This window comes from Hylobates moloch, unplaced genomic scaffold (assembly GCF_009828535.3).
Source record: "Hylobates moloch isolate HMO894 unplaced genomic scaffold, HMol_V3 SCAFFOLD_6, whole genome shotgun sequence".
Taxonomy (NCBI): domain Eukaryota; kingdom Metazoa; phylum Chordata; class Mammalia; order Primates; family Hylobatidae; genus Hylobates; species Hylobates moloch.
The window spans coordinates 69022427-69035942 of record NW_026652281.1 but is presented as its reverse complement, the minus strand read 5'-3'; the positions used below and the strand labels follow the sequence as shown (position 1 = coordinate 69035942).

The window sequence follows — 13516 nt, the reverse complement described above, 5'->3', positions numbered from 1 at the left end:
CATGGGTTCAAATCTCTACTCCAGCTCTTTCTAGTGAATGAGTTTGGGCTCACTATGTAAACTGTCTGAGCTAAAATTTCCTGTTTAACAATAATATATACCGCATAACATAGATATAGATGTAAACTTTTTTTTATTTCTTAAATTTTAGAGACAGGCTCTCACTTCATTGCTCAGGCTGGAGTGCAGTAGTGTAATCATAGCTCACTATAACCTCAAATTCCTGGGCTCAAGAGATCCTCTTGCCTCAGCCTCCCAAGTAGCTAGGACTACAGATGGAATCCTACTACCCTGCACTCAGTTAATTTTGTGTGTGTGTGTGAGTGTGTAGAGATGAGGTCTCAGTATGTTGCTAGGCTAATCTTGAACTCCTCGCCTCAAGCAATCCCCCACCTTGGCCTTACCACATGCTGGGATTACAGGAGTGAGCCATGGCATCCGGCCTGCCTCATACTATTATTGTGAAGATTACATGAAATTATGCATGTAAGGACTTAGCATACTAACTGGTACATAAATATGTGCCATGAAATTATGCATGTAAGGACTTAGCACACTAACTGGTACATAAATATGTGCCATGAAATTATGCATGTAAGGACTTAGCACACTAACTGGTACATAAATATGTGCCATGAAATTATGCATGTAAGGACTTAGCATACTAACTGGTACATAAATATGTGCTATAGTAAGTGTTAGCCATTGTTATTATTATTCAAAAGGAATTATTACCCAGTAGGAAAAAACACCAAATTTCATGTCAAGTAGGTTCTCTCAGGCAAATGTGGTATAAATCTAGATCCGTACCTGGCACAGAGTCTGTAAGGGGAGTACAGCTATAAGCTAGGTGATATTTGTGGAGCAATGTACCATGGCATTTCTTAATTTGATTTTTAAAACATTTTAATACCACAGTCTTTCTAGACATTTATCATATCAGGTTGTCATTCTCTCTGCAGTTCTCAAACAGAAAGTTTGTGTTTGGAAACCCTTAGATCTGGGGGACACAATGATGGAAAGGTATTGAAAATGTTTAATCAATTGTCAAAGGTGAAAAACTAACAAGATTTGCCATTACCTTTTTATATATCATTTACTGTATATAACAGCCCACCTTGTAAATTACCCAAATTTCAAAATTAATCATATGATTTTGCCACATTTAAAATGTGTGTACAAAGTTTTCTGTTTTTAGTTAACTTCTTAATAACTTTTTCTAATTTTTACGTTAAGTCAACAAATGGTAAAAATGCCCTTAAGATAAATACCTTATTCATGTTGAGTAAAGGGAACATCTCTTGAATTTTTTCAGGTTCAATGATATACTGTTCTGTTGCATGCCAGCCAGTCCGAGTCATTTGATATTTAAATTCATCTACCCTTACAGGGGTGGTAGCAAGTCTGATACTACCTGGCTGATGGAATCCCACCACCTGTGACAATAATTCCAGTAAGAGCATATAAATAAGTCATTATTTGGTACTCAAACATGGTTCTGCTCCAGTATAATGAAAATACAGCTGTACAAAAAGATTTATTACAAGTGAAAGAAATAACTATTAAAATATTTGCATCTTATTAAAAGACACTTATTCAGCAACTACCATATTTACTAAGTACCTCTTCAGAGCCAGGCACTATTCTAAGCCCCACAGGTGCAGGGGTGAACAAGAAAGGTAAAGACTCTGCCTAAGTGGCATTTACACCCCACAGTTGAAGACAGACAGCTAAATGCAAAATCACAATAGCATGGAATGAGTATTAATGTACAGAGTGAACAAAAATTTATGAAAAAGAGAAAGACAAACAATTTAAGGAGAGATCACATAGAATCAAACTGTTGCAATGCTTAGATTGTCTGAATTGAAGTAAACATTCATTTGACATTTATTAAACTCCTTCAGTTTGCCAAGCACTCAGTTACACAGATAAAAGATATAGCCTTTGCCCTCAAGTTACTTGTAGGGAGGACCAACAAGTAAATCAACAATTACAATAGAGAGAGATTCAAGTTATAAAAGAGGTGTGCACAAATGCTCTGAGAACCAAGAGATGGGACCTCCAGCTTTGACCTGCCTAGCAGGCAGGAAAAGTCAAGGAAGGCTTCTCAAAGGCGGTGACCCCGGGGAAGGTGGATGCTGAAGATGGGGCCAGGGGGAATGTTGTTTCAGTGGAAGCAGCAGAAAACAGAACACAACACAAACAAAAAGCAGTGATTTGAGAGAGCTCAGCACATTCCACAACTATATGTTATTGAGAGTAGCTGAAGCAGATAAGCAGAGGGAAGAGTGGCAAAAGAAACTGTTGGGACAGCAGGCAGAGGTCAGCTGACAAAGGTCATGTTGCTAAGGCCATGCTAATCCTTTGGCTTTGTCTGGTAGACTGTGGGGAGCCATTGGATGGTTTAGGCAAGGGAAGTGACATGGAAAATTTGAGACCTCAGTCTTAGCCTATGGATACTCTTTTGCCTGCCATTTTATTTTGAGAGTTTGAGTAAATATGAGAAGGGATAAACATGAAAGTGAGGGGCTTTTAATGAAGTACTGTTCAGAGGCATGGGACAATCTGGTACATTCTATTGTCAGATCTTTTGCAATGCAATTGCTGAAAGACTCCGATTTCTTAGTTTCTAGATATAGTAACTGGCTAAAGATACTTTTGAAAGCTGCTTTTTATTCTTTCTTCATTTAAAAATAAAGAATGGTTCATTACATGAATAATATACTTTGAGAAATTAAGTTGATTTCAAAGCAGACTCTAGAGGTTCTTACCTTAAACTCTCATCATATTCCTCTACTACATTAAGCACTCCACACAGTCATACACAATGATGCATCAAAATCCTTCAGAAATCTTACATGTTTCTGAGAGGCCGACCTAACAGACAGTTTCAAGTTAAATGCCTTTACCTGCCCAGTTTCTTCTTCCAGTTTCTCATAAAGTTTGATGCTATCATAATGTATTTTCTTCAAGTTTATTCCAGGATGAAAGTAAGTTGTTAAACCTGCCTTAAAAGCAGAGAGGAAAAGAAATACTGAAAAAAAATTAACATTCTCAAAATGTTGACAGTTTATCTGTTAAGCAATAATTTAATGCTGGAAAGAAACTGAGAAGCACCAGTCAGTCCTTTGGGATGAGAACACATCAGCACCAGTTTGAGCACACCAGAGCATAAGGTTCGTGACAGGTTTTAAGAAGCAATGTGAACTATGTGAGTAAAGTGAGAGCCAGCCAATAAACGTACACATTAAGTCCCTAAAAGTTAACATGGATAGCGTTGTATAGAGATTCAGAAATGGGATCATTTAGGTGGAAGGTTTAGGACTATGTGCTATATAGTCCTATATATGACAATATAGAAAAGTATGTTGGGAGGCCAAGGTGGGCAGATCATGAGGTCAGGAGTTCGAGACCAGCCTGGCCAACATGGTGAAACCCCGTCTCTATTAAAAATACAAAAATTAGCCGGGCGTGGTGGCAGGCGCCTGTAATCCCAGCTACTCGGGAGGCTGAGGCAGCAGAATTGCTTGAAACTAAAAGGCGGAGCTTGCAGTGAGCCAAGATCACACCTCTGCACTCCAGCCTGGGCAAAAGAGCAAGACTCCATCTCAATAAATAAATAAATAAATAAATAAAAGTATGGGGGAGGCCAGGCGTGGTGGCTCACACCTATAATCCCAGCACTTTGGGAGGCCGAGGTGGGTGGATTACCTGAGCCTGGCCAACATGAAGAAACCCCGTCTCTACTAAAAATACAAAAAATTAGCCAGGCATGGTGGTGCACGCTTGCAGTCCCAGCTACTTGGGAGGCTGAGGCCGGAGAATAGCTTGAACCCGGGAGGCAGAGGTTGCAATGAGCCAAGATCACGCCATTGCACTCCAGCCTGGGTGACAGAGTGAGTCTCCGTCTCAAAAAAGAACAGAAAAAAGTAATGGCGGAATGGCATACAATGTGGATTCAAGCCAGCAAACTATGTGTGTGTTCCCTTAAGCAGAAGGACCATGGACTAGCACAGGATCTTCTTTGACCCAGTCTCCACCCTTCCCTTAAATGGAGCAGCCCTCCTGGCCCTTTCCTGAAATTGCAAAATTTAAGAATTAGAAAATTCCTTATCACTGGAGCCTGATGAATACATGAATAGACTTTTGTCAAAGCTGAACCTGTTTGATGAGCATATAGGTGGTACACTGCAAATCTTTGTTGAATAAATATTGATTATTCTCAGAAAAAAGTATCTAAATATTAGCTACACTAAAACTCCTTTTCTCAAATCTGGCAGAAGTAATGTGGAATCCAGACAAAGAATTCTAAGCAATTATTTGAAGCAGTTTCTCTCAAGTGTCTGGGGCCTCACTGGGCAGCTAATTTATCCTGGAAAGCTCATCAGAACACAATGTGTTCACAGTAAAATCTACTTAGGAGTATCTATAAGGTACTTCTATGGTAGTGGCGGGCATTTGATCCTCCTGCACTCAAATATGCCATTAAAGTTTGTCAATCATCCTTTACAACCAAAACCCTGGGGCTTCCATCCAGTACTTGTTCAAGCATCTGGATATACCCATGGCTGATTTTTTTTTTTAGAAAAATCCTGGCCCAGCTTATAGGTCATCCAGTAGCACAGCTCCATGTGGAAGTAGAGAAGGGATTCCATTACAATGCACCTTTAAGCCAAGCTCTTCAACTTCATGGCCAAACATGCCCTGCTGCTTTAGCATGTTGGTATCCAGTGTGCATGCAAACTTTCCTGGTTCAATAATAGAGAATCTCTGGCCTTCGGGTATCTGCTAGTGACCCCCATTTTGTCTTCAACATATCTCCTATATATATGTCCTATATAAAACTGACAATATATATTGTCAGTTGAGAAATCTGGTCATCACAAGCACTGGCCTAGGATACTGATCACCATCCACTCCTCAAGATCCTGTTAGCTTTATATCTGGGTTAAGCTAGACCACTGGAAAATTATCTGTCTATACTACACAATCCTCTTCTCCCTCACTCCAGAAATTTTAAGTTAATTCTCTTTCATTTGAAAAGGTCACATTGGTTCATTTTTTCAAAAACTCTTACTGAAGACATTTAGCCCAATATACTTTGTGTAGGTAACAAATTCTTTTAGAAATTCGTTGTCAAGGAAAAGTTAGTCTCCCTTACTACAACAGTATACCCAGTTCTACTAAACAATTCGCATTACCCTCTTTTCCTTGCTGCTACGATAGTCAGAAGTAAGATATGGACTCAATTTTCTCACTCAGACATAGAAATTATTTAATTTTTATACTCTTTCTTTTATATATTGGCTTTTAAAATCTGTGTTTAAAATTTGGGGCTACCCATATTAGTGCTTCCATTTAAATTATTTGAAAGTGACATCACACATAGTATCTTTTGTTAATTTAAGTGCCAGGCTTGAATATAAAGATGGCACAATGTTTTTATCTTCTGTGACTTCAACAAGGACATATGAAATGAGAAGCCTGAAAGAAGGAGAAAACATTGTTCTTATCACTCAGGATTTTATAGTCTGAGGTTATGAAACTTTCATACAGGAAACAATTAAATCAAGAGTAAATGATTGAGTCCTAGACACATAGTAACTACGAAACTGGGGAAAGAGAAGATGCCAGAAAGGTCACAGAAGTCATAGGAAAGGAGTTTAGCTGTCGTTTGGAAAAAGTGATCGTAGTTGGTGGAGAAGATAAGGAAGGGACGATGAAACAGAGATATAATCATTAAGAATTACAACCCTTCGAATAAATTAAGAATTTATAAATCTTTCTTGAGATAAATAAATAAATAAGTAGAGGAGAATGTAAAGTTCTTCCTTAGACTGACAAGTAATAAGATAAAAGGAATGATGGAGTGAGAAAATTCACTCCTGGATGCTAAATAATGGATAGCATAACGGATGCTAACTAGTGCTTCCCCTATCTCCTTAACGACCCTCTCCCTCTCTCAGGAGCCTCTACTACCTCAAAAAGTCCAGTGACTGATGTCAAACCATCCTATATTCCAGTGGCTCCAAATCTTTCACTCATACATTTACACCCAATACAAAGTTTTGAGTATAACCACTAAAATACGTGTATTTCTTTCCTTACATGTGATACGTAAATATTAATAGAGATCATAAACACACAAAACAGCTTAGAATAAGTGAAGTATTCAAAACCACTTTTTATTTTATAAATTGTGTAGAAAAGCTTTTGAATATGAAGTTTATTAAGAACATTTTAGCAAGAGCTATGTGATTAATACATTTCATTATTAAAATATCTGTGCTACCTTAACGTTTGTAACACAGCGATGTGAAGGCCTGGTTCTGGCTTTACGTTTTTTTGAGACTGCTTTTAGTGGTTGTATAGCTGCAGAAGACACCGCTCAGTGAGGCACACACCCAAGTGAGAGAAGTGCACGATTGGCTGTGTCTCTGCATCCTGACACCCCTTCCTCTACCTCAGCCAACACCCATGAGAAGGTTTCTCTTCACCTTTGACTAGGACATTTCATGTTCTTGTGTCTGCCAGTTGTTGTTACAAACTAGTTGGAAGGTATTGCATTTTTTGTATTTTAAGTAAACGGGAACAAATCCTGTTGAAACTCCTCATTTAGAAAAAATTTGAAATGGGCTAAAAGTTTATTTCTCATATATATGAGAGTTTTTCTATGTGATACATATCATTTTGGGGCAGAAAACCTAATAATAATAATACCAACATTTCCAAACATCCCTTTTCAAAATGCTGTTTTCCCAACAGGACTATTTTGCAAAAGGCAATTATTTCTCACTTACCGAAAGCATCACTTTTTCTGTGAAGGAACAGGCTGCATCTATTTTTTTTAATATATAATCTGCTATGTAGAAATGACTGGCAGCCATTTGCATTCACAACTTTTTAGCTACTGCTAGTAGATAACCAGGAAACCTGTATGTAACACAACACTCTGAAGTTCACCCCTCTCCCTTTCATCACACATTATATTATTTACAGCCCTATTTCTATAAAGCTAATCACAATGGGGATATCCTATAGCACGCAATCTGCACCACGTCCTGGTATACAGAAGACAAGAGAAAGAATGAGGACACTCCCACCATGAAGTGCCAACCTCTCACGTAGTCAACCTTGAAATCATACACAACACATCATCCACATCAAATGTGAGGGCTATTTATAAATATCAGTAAAGCTTAACTTCTTCCTTACATTTGCGGACGAAAACAAATGGAAAGTTCTTATATCGCCTCCTACACCCCAAATGGATCATCCTGAATCTTTAGTCCTCAGCTCTCCAAACATCTACTTTGGTACCATCCCCAGGGGCAGCCCCTTCTCGGGATCCCAAGCTCCAAACCTCCTTCTTACTCCATCCTCTCTCGTTTCCCTGCATCCACATGAAATGCTCCATCCTATTAGGTGTATCAAGAGCTGACAAAGCAGTCTTGTTAAAACCTTAGGATTTATGGATTTGTGATTCCATTTAGAAGATTCACTTTGCAGGCTGTGCTTTCCTCTCCAAGCATTTGATTCCCACACTCTCCAGACACTTCTCTCATGGAGCACATATCGTGCTTCAGGGAAACTGCCTTTATTTTTATAGTCTGCCCCTTGTTAGCTGGCTCTGCAACCTTCCTTATTCTCAGATCTACTCCACAAATATCTCTGTGTTAAAAATTCCTAATATCAGCCTGGCGTGGTGGCTCACACCTGTAATCCCAGCACTTTGGGAGGCCGAGCAGGGCAGATCACGAGGTCAAGAGATTGAGACCATCCTGGCCAACATGGTGAAACCTTGTCTCTTCTAAAAATACAAAAATTAGCTGGGTGTGGTGGCGTGCACCTGTAGTCCCAGCTACTTGGGAGGCTGAGGCAGAAAACCACTTGAACCCGGGAGATGGAGGTTGCTGTGAGCTGAGATCATGCCACTATTCTCCAGCCTGGCAACAGAGTGAGATTCTGTCTCAAAAAAAAAAAATCAATGTGGCCAGGCTCAGTGGCTCAAGCCTATAATCCCAGCACTTTGGGAGGCTTAAGTGGGAGGATTGCTGGAGCCCAGGAGTTTGAGACCAGCCTGGACAATGTAGGGAGACCTCATCTCTACAAAAAAAACTTTAAAAATTAGCAAGGTGTGGTCGTGCACACCTGTGGTCCCACCTACAGGTGCTGATGTGAGAGCATTGCTTGAGCCGGTAGGTTGAGGCTGCAGTGAGTCATGATCATGCCACTGCACTCCAGCCTGGGTGACAGAGTGAAACTCTGTCTCAAACACACACACACACACACACACACACCATCTAATATGTTGGATTTCTTCATGCTGCTGCTCAGAGGGAGGCATCTTTGACTTGAAAAAAACCCTAGAATCAACTTCCTAGGACAACTCTCTTTTATTCCATGGGGGCCAAATAACCTGGCTTCTGATGCCTGATTCCACCTTGAACTCACACTGCATGGATCCTCATTTTGTAAACCATAGCCTAAATAATACCTTGTATGCAAAGCAGGATAATGCCTTTCCCCACTCACTTTGGTGTCTCTGTGTTTAAGAAAAAAATACTTTGCATAGTTAACTTTTAGATTAAGGGTATATTGCTTTTTATTCATGGGACATCTAAGAAATAAAATTTCAAGGAATCCTCTAACCTCTTCTAAAATGCAGGCCAGGCCAGGTGCGATGGCTCATGCCTGTAATTCTAAAGTCTTGGTAGGTTGAGGCTGGAGGATCATTTGAGGCCAGGAGTTCAAGACCAGCCTGGGCAACATAGTGAGACCCCCCATTTCTAAAAAGATTAAGAAAATAGCTGGGCATGGTAGTGCACACCTATATAATCCTAGCTAATCGAGAGGATCGCTTGAGCCCAGGAGTTTGTGCTTATAGTGAGCTATGATTGCACCATTGCACTCCAGTCTGGGCAACAGAGAAAGACCCTGTCTCAAAAAATAATGATAATAATAATAGTAATAAAATCAAATGCAGGCCACATTAAATCAGTATATAAGTGAGCAAATAAGTAATTCAAACTTTAAAGTGTATGCCCTCAGTAACAATTCAGAAGTGGTGAGAAGGTGTAAGCCCTCCCTCGAAGGGTATTTCCACTTGCCTACATTTCCCTGCCTAAATGATCTTTCCTGAATAGCCCCATGGCACCCTGGCTCACTGCTCCCTGGTCTCTGTTGGCAGGTCTCCTCTTTGAAACATCCTGCCTAGCACCTCCTTCTTCTCCTCCTCCATCATTTTGCATCCTTGACTGTATTTTACTTTTCTTCATGGTGATTACTCTCTAGGATTGATAGGTGTTTTCTGTCTGCCCCACCAGAATGTGAGCTCCACAAGGGCAAGGTCTTTGGGCTTTTAAGTCTGGGCAGCATTCTCCCCCAGATTCAGCTGGAAGCAGGCAACCCTTTTCATGCTAGACTCTCCACCCTATACTTTGAGCACATACTACATGTCAAAAAGCCCCTTAAAGTAGGGTTCCCTCTTGTTACGTCTTCTCAGCCGAGGAAGGCTAATGATGAAATGGGATGATAAGCAGGGGCTAATGCTGCCCAAAAGAAAACTGCACCAGCAGTCATAAAAACTTCCTCTCCCATCCTTAACCGATGTCAGAAGTCCCTAGTTTGGCAATATGACAGTAGTGTCAATCCCTTCATCTACCTGAGCAGCTTTCCAGGTAAGCCTAGTCAATTATGGCGCAGCCCTGGAACAATTATGCATATCATGAAAAATGCAAGACTGACTTGGCCTGTGTCTCATGTAATACAAAAGCTGTGCCACACTTTTGCAGTCCTCATATTCAAGTCCTCAGGGCGCCAAACTATCATCTCACAGCATAAAATTAAAACCATAAGGCCAGGCGTAGTGGTTCACTCCTGTAATCTCAGCACTTTGGGAGGCCGAGGCAGGTGGATCACGAGGTCAAGAGATCGAGACCAGCCTGACCGACATGGTGAAACCCCGTCTCTACTAAAAATACAAAAATTAGCTGGGTGTGGTGGTGTGCGCCTGTAGTCTCAGCTACTCAGAAGGCTGAGGCAAGAGAATTGCTTGAACCTGGGAGGCGGAAGTTGCAGTGAGCCGAGGTCGTGCTATTGCACTCCAGCTTGGGAACAGCAAGACTCCATCTCAAAAAAAATAAAAAATAAAAATAAATAAAACCATAAGTAAATAAAAGGACCACCAAATGCAGGTAAGGGGAGTATAGGTAAAGATCTTGGGCCCATATCCAGGCTCACCCAGACAGTATCCTTCCACATAAAGCTAACATTTATTATTCAATACCTTGTGTTTAATAATTTTGCACATGTTAACTCAATCTTCAGCATAATCCTATTAGGTAAGTACTATTAATATTCCTATTAAGACATCAGAAAATAGAAACTTATGTAACTTGCCAAAAGTCACACAAGGGTAGAAAATTGCAAAGCCAGGATTCAAATCCAGAAGCCATCTGTTCAAGATAAAGACATCTTAAATATTGGTCATCATCTGGCAGTACCCGAGTTAAACTACAACTGCACTTCCAACGCTACTGAAAGGGAATGCACTCTAAAGAGCTCACAGTTGGGAGTTGTGAACGGGAAGGAAATGGACTTTACTCATGCACAGTTCCGCGCTTAGGACAGTTTGGGGTGCTTTTCTTACTGCGTGCCAGGTAGATCCAGCCGTCAGCTCTGATTTCTCCAGCAGGACCACATCTTTCATCCCTGCTTTGGCCAGGTGATAAGCCAGACTCACACCAACACAGCCACCTCCAATTATCACTGTTTCTGCTCTGTCTTTCCATTGTGTTTCTGCAGATAAGGGGGGTTTTTCCTCTCTGGAAGAGGGAAAGTTAAAATGGGAACTTTAATCGGCTATGGTAGCTATAGTTCTGGCCTAAAGCATTTCCCCTTACTCGTTTCTCTAGTACTTAACACCCACTGACTGAGATTTGCATGATACTGGTTTAATAATTTGGAGCATCTAAACTGTGACTTAGGCAACCTGGTTGGGGGAGGGGTATTTGATCCCCATTCCATATAATGATTCTGGTCCATTGTAGCTACTATAGCCAAAGAAATAAACAAGAAGCTTCTTTTTTTCAAAGAACCTAGAGAACAGGTCAGGTTTGGTGATGCACACCTGTAATCTCAGCACTTTGGAAGGCCGAGATGGGAAGACTGCTTGAGCCCAGGAGTTCAAGACAACCCTGGGCAACATGACGAAGCCCCGTCTCTATAAAAAATACAAAAATTATCCAGGCTTGGTGGCACATGACTATAGTCCCAGCTACTTGGGAGGCCGAGGTAAGAGGACTGCTTGAGCCCAGGAGGTTGAGGCTGCAGTGAGCCATGACTGCACCACTACACTCAAACCTAGGAGACAGAGTGAGGCCCTGACTCAAAAGAAAAAAAAAAAAGATTTAAAATGATACACCTGTCTGGGGTACTTTACCATGAATCAAGCTTGTAGGACTGGAAGTTGATCTAGATGAGTCTGAGTGAGAGGTGAGTGAATGTGAAGGCCTAGGACATTACTGTACACCTACTGTAGACTTTATCAACACTGTACATTTAGGCTACCCTAAGTTTATTTTTAAATATATTTTTCTTTTTTCAATAATAAATTAACAGCTTACTGTAACTTCGTTATTTTATAAACTTTAAAATTTTTTTGACTTTTGTAATAACACAGTTTAAATGCAAACGCATTCTACAGCTATATAGAAAGATTTTATTTCTTTATATCCTTATTCTGGAACCTTTTTTCTGTTAAAATATATATATATTTTTTTAACTTTTCAAACTTTTTTTTCCCAAGACAGAGTCTTACTCTTTTGCCCAGCCTAGAGTACAGTGGCTCGATCTTGGCTCACTGCAACCTCCATCTATCGGGTTCAAGCGATTCTCCTGCCTCAGCCTCCCATGTAGCTGGGATTACAGGTGCACACCACCACACCCAGCTAATTTTTGTGTTTTTGGTAGAGATGAGGTTTCACCATATTGGCCAGGCTGGTCTTGAACTCCTGACCTCAAGTGATCCTCCAGCCTTGGCCTCCCAAAGTGCTGGGATTACAGGCATGAGCCACTGTGCCTGGCCTCAAACTTTTTTATTAAAAACTAAGACACAAACACACACATTAGCCTAGGCATACACAGGGTCAGGATCATCACTATCACTGTCTTCACACCTCTAAATCTTGTCCCACTGGAAGGTCTTCAGGGGCAATAACACATACACAGCTCTCATCTCTTTTTCTTTTCTTTTCCTTTTTTTGTTTTTTTTGAGACAGGGTTTCACTCTGTCACCCAGGCTGGAGTGCAATGGTGCCATCTCTGCAAATTCCACCTCCCAGGTTGAAACGATTCTCATGCCTTAGCCTTCCGAGTAGCTGGGATTATAGACATGTACCACCACGCCCAGCTAATTTTTGTATTTTTAGTAGAGATGGGGTTTCACCATGTTGGCCAGGCTGGTCTTGAACTCCTGGCCTCAAGTGATCTACCTGCCTTGGCCTCACAGAGTGCTGGGATTACAGGCGTGAGCCACCACGCCCAGCCAGAGCTGTCATCTCTTATGATAACAATGCCTTCTTCAGGAATACCTTCTGAAGGACCTGTCTGAGCCGATTTTACTGTTAACTTTTTATTTTATAAGTAGAAGGAGTATACTCTAAAATAATGATTTAAAGTATAGTGTAGTAAATACATAAACCAGTAGCACAGTCATTTATTATCATCAAGCATTATGTACTGTATATAATTGTATGTGCTATACCTTTATGTGACCGGCAGCACAGTAGGTTTGTTTAACCAGCATCACTACAAACACATGAGCAATGTGTTGCATATGACATTATGACAGCTATGACATCACTAGGTGATAGGAATTTTTCAGCTCCATTATAATCTTATGGGACCACCATTGTATATGTGGTCCATCATTGACTGAAACATCATTATAAGGCACATGACTATACATATATGTATATTATAATATGTATATTCTATGTGTGTACACATTTTAGAGTAAATTGTAGGTATCATACCCAGTTACTTCTAAATATTCTTGTGCTAGTTTTGTAAGAAAAAGGCATTCTCTTACATAACAACAGTACAGTTCTCAAAGTCAAGAAATTTAACATTGATATACTATTATCTAATCTATAGTCCATATTTAAATTTAATTAATTATTCCAATAATGTATTTACAGCTACTTTTTTCCAATCAGGGATCAAATCCAGGATTCTGTCTCTTTAATCTCCTTTAACTTGGATCAGTTCCTAATACTTCCTTTGTGTTTTATGACCTTGACATTTTCGAAGAGTACTAGCCAGTTATTTTATTTTATTTTTTTGAGATGGAGTCTTGCTCTGTTGCCCAGGCTGGAGTGCAGTGGTGTGATCTTGGCTCACTGTAAGCTCCGCCTCCTGGTTCACGCCATTCTCCTGCCTCAGCCTCCTGAGTAGCTGGGACTACAGGTGCCCACCACCACGCCCGGCTAATTTTTTTTTTTTTTTGTAT

General features: G+C 40.3%; 1 protein-coding gene across 1 annotated transcript in view; it reads right to left on the bottom strand.

Moving 5' to 3' along the window:
- Nucleotides 1-13516, bottom strand: part of DMGDH (dimethylglycine dehydrogenase) — a 75311-nt gene that overhangs the window by 58525 nt on the left and 3270 nt on the right. Inside the window, exons 2-4 of the mRNA XM_032156981.2 lie at nt 10655-10829; nt 2913-3011; nt 1272-1436 (exon numbers count right to left, since the gene is read on the bottom strand). Of these exons, the coding sequence (XP_032012872.1) occupies nt 1272-1436; nt 2913-3011; nt 10655-10829 (439 nt within the window). The remainder of the gene's footprint in view (nt 1-1271; nt 1437-2912; nt 3012-10654; nt 10830-13516) is intronic.